This window comes from Lissotriton helveticus, chromosome 5_1 (genome assembly GCF_964261635.1).
Source record: "Lissotriton helveticus chromosome 5_1, aLisHel1.1, whole genome shotgun sequence".
Classification (NCBI taxonomy): Eukaryota; Metazoa; Chordata; class Amphibia; order Caudata; family Salamandridae; genus Lissotriton; species Lissotriton helveticus.
Genome location: NC_136065.1, coordinates 395,397,684 through 395,415,364, shown reverse-complemented (window position 1 = coordinate 395,415,364; position 17,681 = coordinate 395,397,684). Strand labels below are relative to the sequence as shown.

Here is a 17,681-nt window from a genome sequence, read left to right as displayed (position 1 = left end):
AGGAGTTCAATCTTGTGATCTGGCTCCTGAGGTCATAGAATTCGGGTACCTAAATTTGCCGACAGAATGTATGACAATTCTTAAGGTAGCATGTAAGCCTACCACTAGAGCTTTTTATGCAGCCAAGTGGAAAGATTTGTTTTTGCTGTTGTAACCAAATATTGATCCATTCAGTTCATATGTACAAACATTATTTGTTACCTTTTGCATTTACAACAATCCGGCATTGCTTATACTGCCGTATACTTATATCTTGCAGCAGTGGCTTCCTATCTACAAAATAGGCAACACTTATCGTAGGTCAAAGTGGCAGTTAGTAAGGTCTTCATGGAACGCCTTAAAAGAGTCCTACCACTCAATCCCACCTGCACCTGCGTGGAATCTCAATATTGTTTTCACAAAACGTATGGGTCCACCCTTTGAACCATTGTGAGAAAGTAGCTCTATATATACTGGACCAAAGTAAGGTACAGTGTGTGTAGAGTCCACCAATCCCAGAGGTATAACTGAGGTTAAAGTCAGGGCTGACCTTACTCTCAAAAGCGGTAGCTTGGTCGAGCAGTAAGGCAATACCAGAGGACAGTGTAAAGCACTTGTTGTACACACTCATTTAACAAAAGGTTTCACACACTCAAGGACTGAACTCCAGGCCAATTGTTTTTATATCTAAAGATATAGTAGTTTTATTTTTAGAACCAACAGGCATAAAAAATATACTTTTCTCAGTGATGAGTGATCTCAGGTTATTGCTTTGCAAAAAGGCAATGACTTTGTAAACACAATAGGTACAGGGGTTGCAATAGGCAACACAATTCTAAACACAATTTAGCATTGAGCTCAATGGGTTTTTCTACACAATTACAGTTGATTACTTTGTAGATTACTTTTGTAAGTCCAGAACTGGATCCTAGATTCAGTCCTGGGGTCTAAGCTGGAAACAGTTTAGTAAAAACGTTCTGGTTATTGCAATGATTTTTAACCCGTTGGTTGCTGCCGTCGGTCGTTGCGGGCACTACCTTGGTAGTGCTGCGCACGTCCGTTGGCCGACGCGGCCGCACCCGTTTCTTTGAACTTTCAGCGCTGGTGCAGAACGTTCTAAGCAACAAACGGGTTAAGGAATAAAAAGGTATTTTAAAAGTTCAAACTTTTCAGTGAAAATCTGGCAATGTTATCCAATGGGCGAAAATTCAGGTTACAGGTAAATTATGTTCTCGTTACTTTTGTAATCCAGTACTGGGCTCCTAGGTCCAGCACTGGGATCTCTACTTAAGACAGGTAAGTAATTACGTTTCAGTAGATAGTACGATTTTTAAAGAATATTTCAAGTTTTCAAAAGTAGACCAGAAAAATAGAGACTGGATTCCTATGGAGAAAATTCAGGTTACTAGTAAACCCGGTTAGGATTACTTTTGCGGTTTAGTACTGGGCTACAAGATACAGTACTGGCTTCCCTCCTGATCACAGGTGAGTACTTCGAGATTCGGCTGAATTTATAGGAATATTTTAAGTTTTCAAAACTTCACACTTAGAAGATTTTTCGAGTCAAACCAGTCAATGTTATCCAATGGGCAGGTAAGTGAGTTACCGGTCTCCAGGTGAGTACTCGACTGGTGAAGTTAAGGTTCTGGGCATAGACTCGGGGGTCCCCCAGGGTCAGTTGGGTCACCCTCAGCGGCACAGGGGTAGCCGGGTGCAGAGGTAGTTAGGCCCAATGTTAACCAATGAGGGGCAGTGGGCCTTCGGTTGGTGGCTGCTGGCTAGCAGGCCACACGGCTGTGGGAGTTGGGCTCCTGGTCTTCTTAGAAGAACCCAAAGGTGTGCCTAACCTACAGGGATGCGCTCATACTGCATGTGCGCACATTTTGTTTCTCCTGGTCACTTGCTCAGGGCAAATGGGGAAGTAGGATAGGGCAAAGGTTGCACTGCCAGAGGCACTAGGGCGACTGGGTGCAGGGTGCTTTTGAGCCGTCGGGCGCTCAATGTTATTCAATGAGAAAGGTAAAAAGGGAACAAAGGCTGCAGACTCGGGGACGGTGATTCTTCATGTGCGACCGCCACTTCGAAAGGTAAGTTGGGATCCTGGAGAAGAGGTAGGTAGGTACCCTAAAGTTAGGTACAGGGAGCTGCAGGGCGCCGGGTGCAGGGGTGTCTTTGGGTGTCAGGAAATCTTACCCTCAGCTGGTCACTGTTGGAGGGGTCCCTGGTTCTGAGGCTGCAAGCGTCGTCTGGTTCGTCAAGGAGGGTCTTTGGGCACTGGACTTTGGGTCCCAGTCGCCAGTGGGACGTCCTCATGGTCTTGGATCACTCGAGAACGGGCCGGGCTAGGCGGGTGCAGAGTGGGTAGGTCTTGAGCTTCCTGGCTGGCACCAGGGGATTGGTTGTTGAAGCAGAGCCTCTGCTTATGGGAGTCCCAGTCTTTAAAAGGGTCAAGGCAGGCAGGCCCTCCGGGGGTCCCAAGGTTGCTGTCCGCAAAAGTGGCCGGGATTAAGCAGGAGCAGGTTCCAGGATCGACATGCCGGTAGGGCTGGGGCCACGTCAGTTGGTGTCGTCCTGTTGTGAGCAGCTGCACCGCGGGTCTTCTTCTTCTTGATCTTCTTTCTTTTTTTACTTATCGGGATCTGAGGAAGGAAGGTTCAGGGTGCCCCTAAATACTAAGTTTAGGGGCGTTACAGGTAGGGCAAGGGCACGGACCAATAGGTCCCTGTCCTGGGGTGGGTACACCCCCTACCCCACTCCTCTCCTGTGGGAGGGGGGCAGGAGCCTAGCTGTGATTGGGCAGGGCTCCCCATCTTCAAGATGGCCGGAGCCAGGAGTCATGCTTCACCTCACCTCTCCCACCTGAGGGGTGGGGTTGGCACAGGCTGGCACCACCCCCCTTCCTGATATAGGGTTTCCCGCCAGTCTTCATTCCAGAGTGGGGGTTAGAACTGGTGGGGCCCAGTTGCTGAGTACAGCAAGTGGCCTGGAGAAGCTCACAAAGGCGGCATGCCTTTGAAGCTTCCCCCTGCCCATCCTGGGGGAGGAGACCTAGCACCTCACCCAGTATGTGCATTGTTGCAGAGCGAGGGGCTCTCCACCCAGGGGTCCAGTAACATGTCTGCTGTGTGGCAGCCTGGGCAGCCACTCAGTCCAGACGTGGATTGTAGGTTAGGTTTCAGGGGGCATCTCTAAGATGCCCTCTGGGGTGCATTTTACATTAAATCCCACACTGGCATCAGTGTGAGTTTAATGTGCTGAGAAGTTTGATACCAAACTTGTCGGTCTTCAGTGTAGCCATTATGGTGCTGTGGAGTTCGTAATGACGACCTCCCAGCACCATATACTCTTATTGGCATCACTGCACTTACAGTGCCCAGGAAATGCCCTGGGTACTGTAGGGGCACAGGGCTCATGCACCTGTGCCCACATCACTGGCATAGGGCGCCCAGCTAGAGGGGTGACTGATGTATGCCAGGGCAGTGGGTTTGTGGGCATGGCACACAGGGATGTGTGCCATGTCGACTCTTTGTTTAGTTCTGTACCTAGACACTCAGCCTGCAAAGGCAGTGTGTGGGTGTCAGGGTACAGGGCCTCTAAGGGTGGCCCAATAAGTGCTGCAGCCCTTAGAGGTCTTCTCTGGTCACCATGCCCTGGGTACCTAGGGTACCATTTACTAGGGGCTGACAGGTGGCCAGAGATGCCAATTGGGTTTTAGCTTCAACACACTTTTAGGGAAGTAACACAGGCCCTGGGTACCTGATTGGCAGGAGACCAGGGCACACTCAGTCAAAGCACATCAGCAGTTCAGAAAAAAGTGGGGGCATAACAATGTAAGAAAGATGGCACTTTCTCACACCATTCCACAGTTGCTCCCTCCAATTTCTTTCTTGGAATGTTGCCCTCTTAATTGTCATCACTCCACTAAGGCGTGTCAGTGAATTCCAGGCACTAACTTTAAAAGACACTTTTTTCCAACTGCACAGGGATAGGGTTGTTCTTGGTACCAACCCAGAATTTCTTCCAAAAGTAGTTTCCCCTTTCCACCTTAAAAACTACCTATTTTCTTCAACCTGATTCTGTGGCAGAAAGAGCTCTTCATACACTAGATGTCAAAAGGGCATTAATGTGTTATATTGACAGAACCGAAGACTTTTGCAAAACTAAGCAACTCCTTCTTGCTTTTGCAACCCTCATAAAGGGAAGCCCATTTCTAAATCCGGTATTTCTGGATGGAGCGTTAAATGTATTCAAACGTGCTACATCAAAGCTAAAAGAATGTTGACTATACCTCCTAGAGCACATCAGGGGCCTCGATGGCTTTCTTGGGCAACATCCCCATAGCTGACATTAGGAAAGCAGCTACATAGTCTTCACCACACACTTTCACTAAGCACTATTGTGTGGATGTTCTAGCACACCAGCAAGTGAGGGTAGGACAGGAGGGGGTACGTACGCTTTTTAAACAACAACAACATTCACTGGTTAGCCACCGCTTTTGGAGGACACTGCTACACAATCTATGCAAGCATGTGTCTCTACAGCCACATGCCTCGAACAGAATATGTTGCTTATCCTGTAAGCATCTGTTCTTGGCATGAAGTGCGGTAGATTCTCATGCGCCCACCCTCCTCCCCGGACACTTATGGTTGTTCTTATCTATACTTTCATATGCAGGGACGTCTCTTTACTGACACTTACTTGTACCCCCCTCTCACCCTCCTGCGGGAAAACAGTATAACAATGGAGTCGATGCCCAAGCGCACTATTACCAAGAGGAGGAGTTTCCTTACCTTGTGACTTGAAAAATTCTTTGAAGAAAAACAACTTGCACACATCCGAACCGAGCACTAGATGGCAGGAGTATGCAAAGCATGTGAATCTACTGCACTGCACGCCAATACCAGATGTTTACAGGGTAAGTAACATAATCCTTTTGTAGCACACCAACTGAACTCTAGATGCATCAGTTTGTTTCTTGTTAACCTGCCTCTGTTATGTATCTTCTTTCTAGATAATTTTTCTGACTTTGCATTGGACTTCTTGTTTATTTATTTTCTCATTGTTAATTTCCCTTGGTCTTCCTAATATTGTTTCTTCCCCTGCTGCGTTACTCCTGATCTTATCCTGACACTGCTCTACCAGTCGGTGAATTAATAGACTTCATCTATACTTTTGTTCTTTTCATTCTCCTCTCCCAGTCCTCTACCTCCAAGCTAGAGTGACTGACTCCCTCACTGGTCCATTCTCTTCCTCCCTATAGTCAGCTGGAATGGCCTTTTCAGCCATTGCCATTAACTCCTAAAACAGCGCACCTGATTTCATCCCCAAAACGAGCTGCTTGCACTTAGCCCAAATCTAAGGGGGGTGGGGGGTGGGGGGGGGGGGGGGGGTCCACCTCTACAGACATTTGCAGCTACCTACCCTAACCACTAACAGCAGAATGTTTGCCTGCTTTCACCACCTCTATATCCACCACAACTGCCCTTACCTCTCAAATCCTTCATCCAGTCTTGCTTAGTGTTATAGTAAGTTTCGGATATACATTATTGCCAGGAATTACTTTATAAGGTGATGAAAGATACCATTAAGTGTTCAGTTTGGCAATTCAATAAACCAACTGACCATAGAATCTTTATAAACTGACCGAATGTTCAAGAGTCGACAGATCCATCTGGAATTAAGTGAGGAAGGGAGAAACCAAGGTATGACAGAGGGGTCCTGCAGACCAATAAAGGAATGAAATAGAACGGTTAGATCTTGAGAAATCTAGATTAGTTCTTCAGATTCCTCAGTGGCTTCCCACAATACTCCTGCCCTCTAAAGCATTTCTCAACTTTCAAACACTTGCTGTCTTCAAAGTGCTGTTCTTCTGCCTCCAGCTTGCTTACAATACAAACAGGGGTATTTTACATATTCCAAACCCCAGACTTTGTCTTTGTATGACGTAGCAACACACAATCCAAGTCCTCCTTCCTTCCTTAGGTCATTTCCCTGTATACCCACAACCTCCTTCATGATCTTAGCCCCTCTTTCTAACTCCTTTCAAACTTCTGCATCCAGTTAATTTGCCCTGGTAGCATCTTGTCAGATGGGGCACCATTTCTGTAGTTTTAAAATGAATCCTACCCCATCTGAATTGAAAAATGGATCTAAAAAACTACTTGTTCTGGTGTGAATGTTACTAGCAGATTATCACCCTTCTGCAATCTACATCACAAATTGAAAAAATCTAGTAGAAAACAATGAAGAATCCATGCCTGGGTTTCTTCTGTTGCTGAAGCATTGTACAAAATATATACTGTTGTGCATCATCCCACTTCCCAATTTCCCACTCTTTATCTTCCCATAAACCTGTTTATATAAATTACACATGCATAAGATACATATGCACTGCCTTCTTGTAATATGGATATGACATATTGATGATGCTCTAGCAGCTGAATAAACCCCAAAAAATCATAACGCTTGTCTGCCTTCTGTCCCTTCCTAACCGAGCTCATTTTTTACTATTTCCACTTCTCGCCTTTTAATCCCATTAACTGTTCAGATTTGCTTTTGAAAATCCTGCCTTTTGACCTCACTTTGGCTTTCCTACCTTATTGCACCATCCTTTGCCTGAAGTGTTTCACTGTTCTCTTCAATTGTAATATACCCTTAACACATTTCTTTCTGTTTCTTTTTTCAGTTCACCTACCAGTCTCTTTTGTTTGCGACATTGGCCTTATGTCTCCAAGATTAGCTTCCATCTATTCCAGTATAGTACATCTCCATCCCTCCCTTGATTCTCTTACCATTTTTACATCTGCCCTTCCCTCACTAAGTTTGTATCTCTTTGCATCCTGTGTCCTGTCCTTCTTTTCTGTACCTCTTCCTCTCGCCCGATCACCCTTTACTTTTACTTCAGCCTTTTAACTTCATTTGGTGCGCGGGAAAGTCTGTTGTGTCATATTCCATTGTTTCTGTCGTTATTGCTTCCCTGAGTACTGCTTCTGTTCACCTCCTATTAACTGTTATGCCTCTTTAAGTTCTCTGACTGAGCTGTCTTTGGACTTCTGGACATTCTGTTTTAAGTGTGTATATATTTTGCTCCATTAAGTGTAGGGATATCAAATGCATCAATCCTACTGATTGCTTAGCTGTACTATATTCTAGATACTTTAAACCAGTTTTTATTTCTTGTCATTCTACTTTACCTACTTCTGATGGATGACCTAGTTTCCTATATGAGAGTTTTTAAATTAATTGGTTGATGTAGTTGGTCTTTTATAGCCTGTTTTGTCTTGAACAAAGATCACTGTATGTGGGAATAATGTGTTTTCATCTGTTATCACAATTGTAACTTTCTTCATGGCAGCAGACACTTCCAAAGCACAGACTCGTAAACCCAAGTGTGTGAAAGGAAACCATTGCTCTCGCAATGCATACATGTTGGTTTACCGACAACAGACAGTGGAGACTAAGGAGGTCACGTTTGAAGTTCCTGGTAAGCAAATGTACCTTACTTACTGATCTGCTAGGCTGGATATGTAGCAGAGTATCATATTATGTAATCTAGACTTTGCTGTCTTTTAAGTACTAACAGTTTAATGAATCAGTCTCCTTGTAGGGGTCACTATAGGAAAAAGTGAGGCTTGCTGATTTAATTTGCTTTTATTATACATTTAAGACTTCTAATTGCATATATACACTTATTTTTGCACTGCCTGCACTGAAATGCTTGTTTGGAACACTTTTAGCCTCTACCTACCTATATTCTTATTATATGAAGATGGGGTGGGCGAGGACTGGAAGGAGAGTACTCATTTCTCAGTCAGCTTGATTTAGTGTGGTCACACTTTTCATTTGTTGCTCTGGGGTATTCCTGAAAATAGGCATTCTCTGGCAATGTTCAGTGCCAGTTGCCTACCGATCGCACACAAGCGGACGCCATCTTGGTTGGTGGCCCAGCTATTTTCTGTGCCTGGAACACTATTAAAAGAGGCCTGGTGCGCGGCAGCGATCAAATAGTACAAAGTGGGGCTCGTTGTTTGAATTTGCTTTTAATATGCTTTTAATACTTCCAGTTGCACATATACACTTACGCTTGCACTGCCTGCACTGAAACGTTTGTTTTGCACACAAGTTGCTTCCTGCTTATACTCTTATAACGTGAAGATCGGGTGGGGGGTGGACTAGAAGGAGAATTCTCGTTTCTCAGTCTGCTTGATTGAGCACTGTCACATGTTACATTTTGTGCTCGGGCATTCCTGGAGATAGGCTCTCCCTGGCCTGTTCAGAGCCAGTCGCCTTCGATAGTGGATGAGAGGATGCTATCTTGCTTGGAGCCCCAGATCATTTCTATATATGATATACTATTTAATGAGTCCCATTGTGCTGCCGCCCCTAGGGAACACCTAAGGCAAGCCCGGCTGGGCAAGCCCGGCTGGGGCAAAGGGCCAGAAACCCTGCCCGTTCTGGCTCAGATCATTGAAATTACTCCTCTATGGTTTTAAAAAAGCCTTAACCAGCTGCCTAGGAAAGACTGCTATCACTCCCTGGACCTGGATAGTATGCCTAATAAGTGCTCAAATTGAAATTGTCGACAGAGCCATTGACTAGGCCCACGCTATAGAGACTGTACAAGCACCCGTAGCTCCTACACAGTTAACCATTGGCTGGCAAAGATTCCTACTGAATTGTAGGTCGCTCCCGAAGCACAGTCTTTAGCTGTTTAATTAGTTGGAAGAAAAAGACCCCAAAGTCCTCTTTTTAACAGAAACATGATTGAATGTGAATAGGTGGACAGATATTGTGGTAGCACTCTCACCCAGCTACGCAATTGCAAAAAATGAACAGGTAGGAAAGAAAGGAGGAGGTGTACCTATCATTTTTAAAGATAACTTTGAGTGTAAGTCATCCCTTCTTGACCTTGCAGGTTGTGAAAGCTTGCTTTTCTCAATTACACTTTCACATACATTTACCTTTTCTGGTCTGCTTCCATTTCATCCACTGGGGCCTGCTACAGAGTTTGTACAGGCCCTGCCGGAAGTGGTATCGCCACATAGCCTTCAGACAGCCAATTTCTTGCTGATGGGGGATCTGGATATTCATATGGATGCCATCATATATACACAGGCTAAAATCTTAGAGAAGACTTATCAATACAGCTTGCTCAATTAGTCATGCTCCATACCCATTCTAAGGGCCATATTTTGGGTCCTATATTTACAAATACCTTGACTATGATGGTGAATGCCCCTTTGCCAGTCCCGTGTTCAGATCACTTGCTCGCTCAGTGCCCGAACCCAATAGAGCTCTAGCAAAATCCACCAGACTGTGGTCCAAACCGGATATCACAAGCTGAGAAGCATCCCTGGATAATTCCGCCTCTCGGTTTTATGGTGATGTTTTTGTCTCTTATTCGACCTTTAAGGAATGTATCAACTCGACGCTAGAGACGCTAATCCCCAAGAATGCCTAGAAACCTCCACGAGCAAGAACCTGTGCCAAATGGTTCTCACCCGAGATAAGGGAGTTGAAGGAAGAATGCAAAAGACACGAAAGAAAGTGACGATGCCAGTATGATGAGGACAATACGGAAAACTGCAAGAAAGCTCTAAAAAAGGATCAGTACTGACCTTTAGAACCACGTCAAGACTTTGCCAACAGAATCAGTCCATTCTCACATCTTTCCAAAGAAATATATGCCATTGTCAATTCCTTTCTAAAACCCAGTAATGCAGGGGAGTGTCCCCCCTCTTCCAAGGAACGATGTGAGCAGCTGGCCAATCACTTTTTAGGAAAGGTCATACTTATTTACAATTCTCTGTCAGGAATAGCAGTCCCCCTTATGAAAGCCAAAAACAGTGCTACAGTCAAAAAACCAGTGGTGGAACTCTCGATGTTCCCAAAATTGAGTAAGAAAGATATTCTAATGACAGTAAGCACATTTAAGTCTGGCTTGTATCTGGGCCCGGCGCCTATGGATATTTTGCTGAAAGGGGGAGAGGCTGTTATATCTGCTTTAATGTTCATCTACAATTTATCCTTTGGAGAGTGAATGGGTTCTTGATTCATCGAAATATGTGATTATTTGCTAATTATTGAAGAAATTTTCCTTTGACGCTGACAAGGCGGAAAACTACAGACCCATTTCGCTACTTCCTGGGTTTAGTAAAATCATGGAAAAACTGTTAAATGATGTTCTTTCAGACTTTTTGCACTCTACATTTTACTTCACCAGACACACTGGTTTTCAATCTGGTCGCAATACAGAGAAACCTCTCTTATTGGCCACAGAGGATCTTAAAAAGATACTGGACCGGCGTGGGTCATCGGTGCTCATTCTTCTGGATTTGAGCTCAGCTTTTAACAAATTCTCCCACTCGATGTCAGACGATAGAAGATATTGAAACCACAGGAATTACATTAAAATGGCTAACCTTGTTTCTAGCTAATAGGATCTTTCAAGACAGTAAATGGCCTTTTCTATCGGAGACACAACAGCTTGAGTGTGAATTGCTGCAGGGCTCTAAGCTGAGCCCTACACTTTTTAATGTGTTTGTCTGGCCTCTATCAGACATCATTTGTGCTTTAGGTTCTACCATGGTGTCCTATGCGGATGACCCTCAGAACATTGACTCTCCATCTCGAACACTGACGCTGCTTTCGAAAGACTCACTATCTGTCTGGAACAGGTGACCAGTTGGATGGCGACAAGCTGTCTCAAGCTAATCAGGGATAATACAGAGGGAATTCTGATCAGAAACAATCCTTCGCTCTGGGATCAATTATACTAGCCACCGTGCTTGGGGGAGTCTCCCCCCAAACCAGAAGTAAAGAGCCTTGGAGTCATTTTTGACAAAGAACTAACCGTCAGGCAAAGAAAGATACTGGATCCTGCTTTGTCCTCTTAAGATCTTATTCCCTATGGAATGTTGTAGGACGTGGTTCATGGCCTGGTACTTTCATGTCTCGACTATGGCAATTCTCTTTATCTAGGCATCCCCTCATGTTATCAGAGAGTTGCACGTCACTCAGAATGCCGTGGCTCGAGCACTGCTGGGCGTGCCCCAAATGCAATCAGCACGATCAGCTCTGGCTCAACTCCACTAGCTGAATATAAGCAAATTAATAGAATTGAAGGCCTTGTGTATTGCCCATTGGATAAAACATTCGCCTGTCCCACATATCCTTCTTCACCTTATCACCCCGTATATCGAGTGGCCAAACAGAGCTGTGATCGATCAACCTCTTCCATCTTGTCGTCCCTAGAATCAAGAGAGCTAGAAGTGGGGGTCGCTCATTCTTCTTCCAGGTTTCTAAGCTCTGGAACTCCCTACCTATTCATCTCAGATCAAACACAAACCTGCTAAGTTTTAGGAAGTATTTGAAAATTCACCTGTTCATCTATCCTGTACATTTTCGCACTTGTCCTGTCAGAGCCGGAAAGACCGTTGTGGGTAGATGTGTGTTCAATAAGAACTTTTTAATAATAATATTATTTGGTGGCAACATTTCCGGTCTTATAATTGAGTCAACTGGCACTTATTTTTATGTTTGTTTATTTGCTTATAATGGTTGCACTATGTAGATGAATTTCTTCCGAACATTCTTATAGTACAGATGCACTGTGAATGTGTAAAAAGAGGTAATGAGATGATTGAGAGTGTATGAGGGAATGGGGTTACTTGCTGCAGAAGTTTCAACTGAAGATTTACAACATGTGTGAGATATAAAGGGCTAATCATAATAGTGGTGTTACTCTTTGAGGAGTACGAGGTTTTTTCATTAGGTTTAATTGCAATCAAACGTTGCCAGCCCTTAACTGAGTGTTTTGTTGTGTCCCACTGGTGTTTCAGGGCCACAGTACTTTTATGCTCCATCTGGATAGCATTCTACTCCATTTTTGCACTTAACTCTGATGGTATTCAAGACTTACTCCAGGAGGTGGCATGGAGTTATAAAGGCAACGCCTGTGCAACTTTAAATAATAGTTAATAACCTGAATGCCCACACAATTCTTTACAATGAAAATGACCGAATTAAAGTAACTAAATGTTATACAAATTAAATATAGAGCCTCAAAGAAAGCAAGAAGAGCCTACCTGCTTCGGTGTCATAGTTTCAGCTTTTCAAGTGTTCTAGAGTGACTGTAAGAGTAGGCACAATCCTGCTATTAAATGTTGTTAATTTGCAATTTCCCAAAATTGTTCCAGAGGATATAACATTTTTCTACACTGGTTGTCGGCAAAGGAAGTGGCGGACAAACATGTATATTTGCTTCATTAATGAAATCTCCAGGCATAGGCATCCTGCCACTGAGACATTTTTTGTTTTTGTTCTTGCAGTTTTCCTTCAAAAGCTAGTGGAACTTGATAACTGCAAGTTTGAGGAGTGGTGTATCGAAATGGCAGAAATGCGGAAACAAAGTGTAGACAAAGGAAAAGCCAAACACGAGGAGGTGAAGGAGATCTACCAAAGGTTACCTGCTGGAGCTGGTCTGTAAGATATTTTATTAGTACATTTATGTGCAGCTTATTGAACTTTTTTAGACCATGTATTTAAGAAATGTAATCCTTCATTTACAGTTTTCTAGGAGCAGTCACCAATGTCGAATGTTCTTTCGGAACAATTTTTTGAGCAATAGACATGAACTGTTCAAAACTATGGTGTGACATGCAGGGTGGGATAAATGGATTAGTGCGACATATGGGTATTATTGAAATGAAATGTGGATATTGTCCTTGGTGTGACATGCATAGGAGTGAATAGCTTGGCATAAAGGGGTATTGACTTAAAGTCTATGGGATGATTTGCTTGGCATGTAGTGTTTAATTGATTGTAGTGACCTGCAGGTTCATCATTTCATGGCATGGGAAATTGGTATGGGTTGATTGGCTTAACTATTGTAGTTCTGAATAGAGTAATATGTAAAGTGACGTGGCGATTGGCACAACATGTTAAAGAATGTGAGTAGTACTTAATATGACAGTTTTGAGGGTGATTGGTGTGGCTTGTGGGGAACGTTAGTGATGTGCTTGCCGAGGTTATTGTTAATTGTCCCTACATTGCTAATGTATTCTATGCTGTTGTGGAGGAAACACGTTACATACTCAGGGTTAACCTATTGTTTCCGGTTACAGATTCTTCACTAGGAAAGGACAGCTAACTTTTTTTGTTTTTGGGGCAGGAGGGGGAGGTAGATCCATAATTGATCTGTGATGATATCCGCAGTGACATTGGCTTCAAACCATCTCCAGATTCTATAGCCCTCTATCGTGCAGGTCTTAAGGGTAGACCAGTCTTAAATTGTATTTCATTCGGTCCTGTTGTGTCCAATTATAGCTCCTTTGGACTTAGAGGTCTACAGGAGCATACTGCATTGACCTACTTTGTTATCTTTTATAAATGTTAGGATCTTGGGAGGAAGGTATGTGGTTTGAAAGTTGCATCATTTGTTTAAAAACTATGGAAAAACTCCAACATCAATTAGTCTTTTGCCAGTATCAGTAGGTATTAATTCACACAAAGTATATTCATAGCCCTATCTTTGTTTCTTTTCAGTGTTTTGCAATGAAAAAACAATAAATGGGCATAGAAATACTAACTTTGGTTGCTGCCTCCTACTCCCAAGAGGCCTTTTTACACTTGAATTATGTCACTATTACAGTGAACCAACCAGTGCACATCTTGATAATTCCATGTGATCCAGTGTACTGCGGCCCTTCAACACACAGATGTGGAGGGCGACTTTCTTGCAACTCAAGTGCTTTATATACGAGCACATCAAAAGATGGTGTAAGGCCTGTTTAATCAGAAGGGCTCAGTAAGTATTGTAGTGTAGTTCCTATAAAAATATATAGGATCTGCACGTTTGGACAGCTTAGACTGTGGGATTGGTGTCCAGACTGATTCCAGACACCCCCACCGGGTATGTTTGCCGGTATACCAGCTAGCTTACAGTGCCACTAGAAACCCCTCTTACCAAGGAGAGAATAGTTCTTGGCAACTATCGAACATGACAACTCTGTCCCATCAGGGAGTGTGGAAACAGTGCAGTACATTTCGCTCAGTCACTCGTGATCACTTTGTCTCAAAGAGAGATATACAGAATAAACAGTGGGGACTTTTTCAATAAGCATTTATTGAACCAGCGTCATTCTAGTGTTAAATAGGAGTGGTTAAACAACAATAAGACAGAAACAGATGTAAATGATTATAAGCACCAACAAAGTAAAAGGATGGTAGATTCCTACAATAGTGCTAAAACAATTAATACAGGCAGGTATATAAAATACATGACCGTAATAATGTGTAGTCCTACGATGCGACCCTAACTAGATGTACCTAAGTGTACCTAGCATGTATTTAGGTGTATAGCCAAGAATCCCTCTAGGATAAAGTCAACCCCATTATCTGAAGTGACAGACTGTGGGACCCCGTATCAGTCTCGAGATGGACACCCTGCGAGGGATGTCCGACCACTGCGAGCTGGAGTGTCTGCATGCAAGAACCGCTCGCATCTGTGTGTCAGCATGGAAGTCCTTTTTTTCCTCTACCTCCTCAGCAAAGATATGGTGTTTATATACCCAAAGTGGTACCCTCACGCGATCTACCTCACTGTGTCATGTCGGACTAGGATGACGGAAAGAATGGCCCTTATACATTGTTATTATGCAAGAGATAGTAGTCCTGCTGAGAATCCGAGAATCCTCATGCATAATGAATGAGGCTACTTTTCGGAGAACACCCCTCCACGTCCTGTAAGCAAGAACGTAACTAGGTAAAAGGTCAGTACCAAGAACCGTTACAAAATAGTGCATAAAAAAAGTAAACATTTTTACAATGCTAAAATTGTATATTAAGCGGTAGATGTCTTACTTAAACATGTTCATATATATAGTCCGAACAACTGAGTGTCTGAAAGCCATGCTGTTCAGTGAAAATAATAGTGTTATTTGTTTAAAAATCCAAATTTGGTTATTTTGAAGAAGGCCACATTTTTCCCATCACACGTTTGTGTGTCCTGGCGGGGAGACGCAACATCATTGTTGCTTGCCATCGCAGACGACGGTCCATACAACACCTCACAGATCAGGTAATTCGAGCACAGATATTCTTCTGTATTGCCCACAACCGATACTGGGAAAGCCTGGGTAACATCCAGGGCCCTAGTGTTTGTAGTGGAGCTGGTCTCCGTTCTGAGAATGCAGACATCAACATTGGAATACGCTGAGGACACAGCAGTACGTGGGCCATTATCGGGTCCAGTAAAGCATCCACGTCCGGTGGCGCAACCAACGGAAGTGTTAGACAGAGATACAACACGCCTTCTTGTCTGCAGCACAGGCATCGGAGGACAGGCAGATCACAGCCAATTCAGACTGGTCGAAAGATAGGAACCAAGACTCGCTAAGTTCTCGAAGGCGAGGTGTGCCCAGATGGAGTACCATGCGATCATCGTACCAACTCTCCAAGTGCGTTTTTTCATCTCCTTGGTGACTGGGACGTCCATTGCGTTGCAGAAAAATTACAATCAGGATTCCTGCTATTAGTAACAGGATAAGCGGAAGTCCTCCAAAAATGCTTCCGAATACGGAGTGTATGAATGCTGGAATCACTCCGAAGACTGTCTGAAAGGTGCTCAATAGTCCCGAACCTATGGTCTTAAATAGGTGACCATTACCTTCGTATAAGACATGTTAAAGATACGTTGTACCATTTCTGTGAAATGGAAAGGACAGTTTCAAACTAGTGCCTGTATCTCAGCTGAGGACCTTGCGACCCGAAGATCAAAGGTCTCTTGGGCGTAGGTTGACGGGCATGTTTTTTTGTAAAAGTATGGCTTTATTCAGCTCAGAGTATCAAACCGTATAAAGGAAACATTCAAGGAAGGCCATAACGGCGCCTCCTTGAATGTGTTAGTCGGTTGGAACAATACTTGCATATATCAACTAACCCTGGAGCCTACATTGACAAGATATGCGATGCCCGGAAGCATCCCATAACAACCTTGATCATTCAGCATCAAGTAACTCCCATTTGAGAGCAACTTGAACACCGGATTAATCACGGCAGCCGGGGATCCTTTCAAATGACAGGATAAGTTTGCACCTGAACCATTACTGGCCCTGTGAAGCATGATATCCTGGCAGATGAGAGATCCTCTTAAAGAGTTCTCGCAGTCTCTACCGCTTAGAAACACTTCCATGCCCCCACTCTTGCATCAAAATCTATACGGCAATTCCCGAGATTCCTTGATGAATTCCTTACCCAATACTTCATATCTGCCTGCCTGTTGTTGTTTTAGGCAATACTGAAACTGGAAAGTTGTGACCTGTAATGTTTTGCAAAAACCACAGTTGATGGACAGAATGTAGAACAATGTCATACATTCACCCCAGTACAAGGATCTGGGCCCAAATTTCACACCACCCTGGATTAGACACTGGCTATATGCAAATCAGCTCTGACCCTGTGCCTCATGGGAACAGTCCAGTCCGAACTACCAAGCCATGTCTTTCCCAGCCCTGAATCAAGCATCCAAGGACCGGTTTCTGGCTATCAGCCTTCATTCAGCCTGGATAGCTTGACTCCAGTGGTGTGGAGAGCCTGGGACTCACGTCTGAGCATACCCAGCCCACTCGGGGTGAAAATTGCAAAAAACACAGTTGATGGACAGAATGTAGAACAATGTCATACATTCACCCCAGTACAAGGATCTGGGCCCAAATCCATCGTTTTTTTGCACTCCACACCACCCTGGGTTAGACACTGGCTATATGCAAATCAGCTCTGACCCTGTGCCTCATGGGAACAGTCCAGTCTGTAATGTTTTATGGCCAAGGATAAACCATTCTGTGGATGGTGACTCTGCCACAGTGAAAGGTAAAAGGTCCAGTTTTTCAATACGCAGCATTGTATATTTTAATTCAAATCTGTTTTATTTTTTAACACAGCGTTAAGCCTACAACCTCGTGCCGAGGCCGGCCGCGTAGATGATAACTCTCGTGTTGTAGTGCCAGTATGAATGGGGAAGGGGTTTCGACACAGCGCCTTGCCTACAACCCTCCAAGGAGGGCCGGCTGCGTGGCTTAAGGGGGCATAGCACAGAAGATTGTCACACGTGAGAGAGTATGCGCTGTTGCAAGGAAGGTGAAGGGCATGAGATTAGCCCAACTGTCGTAAATTGCCCAACAGGGCACAACTGTCTCGTAGAGAGACGAGAGCCAGAGCGGCAAGTGGGAGAGGAGGAAGTAGGAAAGACGAAGGAGCCTGAGGGTAGGCAGAGAAAGAGAGAGGGTGACGGATACGCGCAGCCTGGCGATAAGCGAAGTGGAGGGAGCCATATGTGGTGGCATTGGGATCATCTAAAATGTGTATGGTGATCAGGGACACAACCTGGCCGGGTCTGCAGGAACAAGGGCATCCTCAAAGAGGTGTAGCGCGCGGAGTCTAGGGGGCATATGTCGCGCGTATTCTATAGAGCAGAGGTGGCGTACTAAGGGCTCCCAAACCACCTTGAATCGTGTGTCTCGCACCTGCAACCTTGCTGTGAGTAGTTCCAACGCCAGGACCTGCCAAAGGCGCGCAAACCAGGAGGCTATGGGTGGTGCCTCTGATCGCTTCCAGTATAGGGCAATGAGCTGTTTAGCTGCACCCAGCATTTGGAGCGTAAGGATCCAATCGCTGCGGGTAAGTGCCTTGAGCGCAGTAGGATA

At 44.4% G+C, this 17,681-nt stretch overlaps 1 protein-coding gene across 2 annotated transcripts in view; it reads left to right on the top strand.

Moving 5' to 3' along the window:
• Nucleotides 1-17,681, top strand: part of USP48 (ubiquitin specific peptidase 48) — a 725,601-nt gene that overhangs the window by 198,369 nt on the left and 509,551 nt on the right. Inside the window, exons 10-11 of one of the 2 annotated variants that reach the window (XM_078642611.1) lie at nucleotides 7,334-7,462; nucleotides 12,309-12,458. In XM_078642611.1, the coding sequence (XP_078498737.1) occupies nucleotides 7,334-7,462; nucleotides 12,309-12,458 (279 nt within the window). The remainder of the gene's footprint in view (nucleotides 1-7,333; nucleotides 7,463-12,308; nucleotides 12,459-17,681) is intronic. The other variant, XM_078642612.1, reaches the window with a different exon arrangement.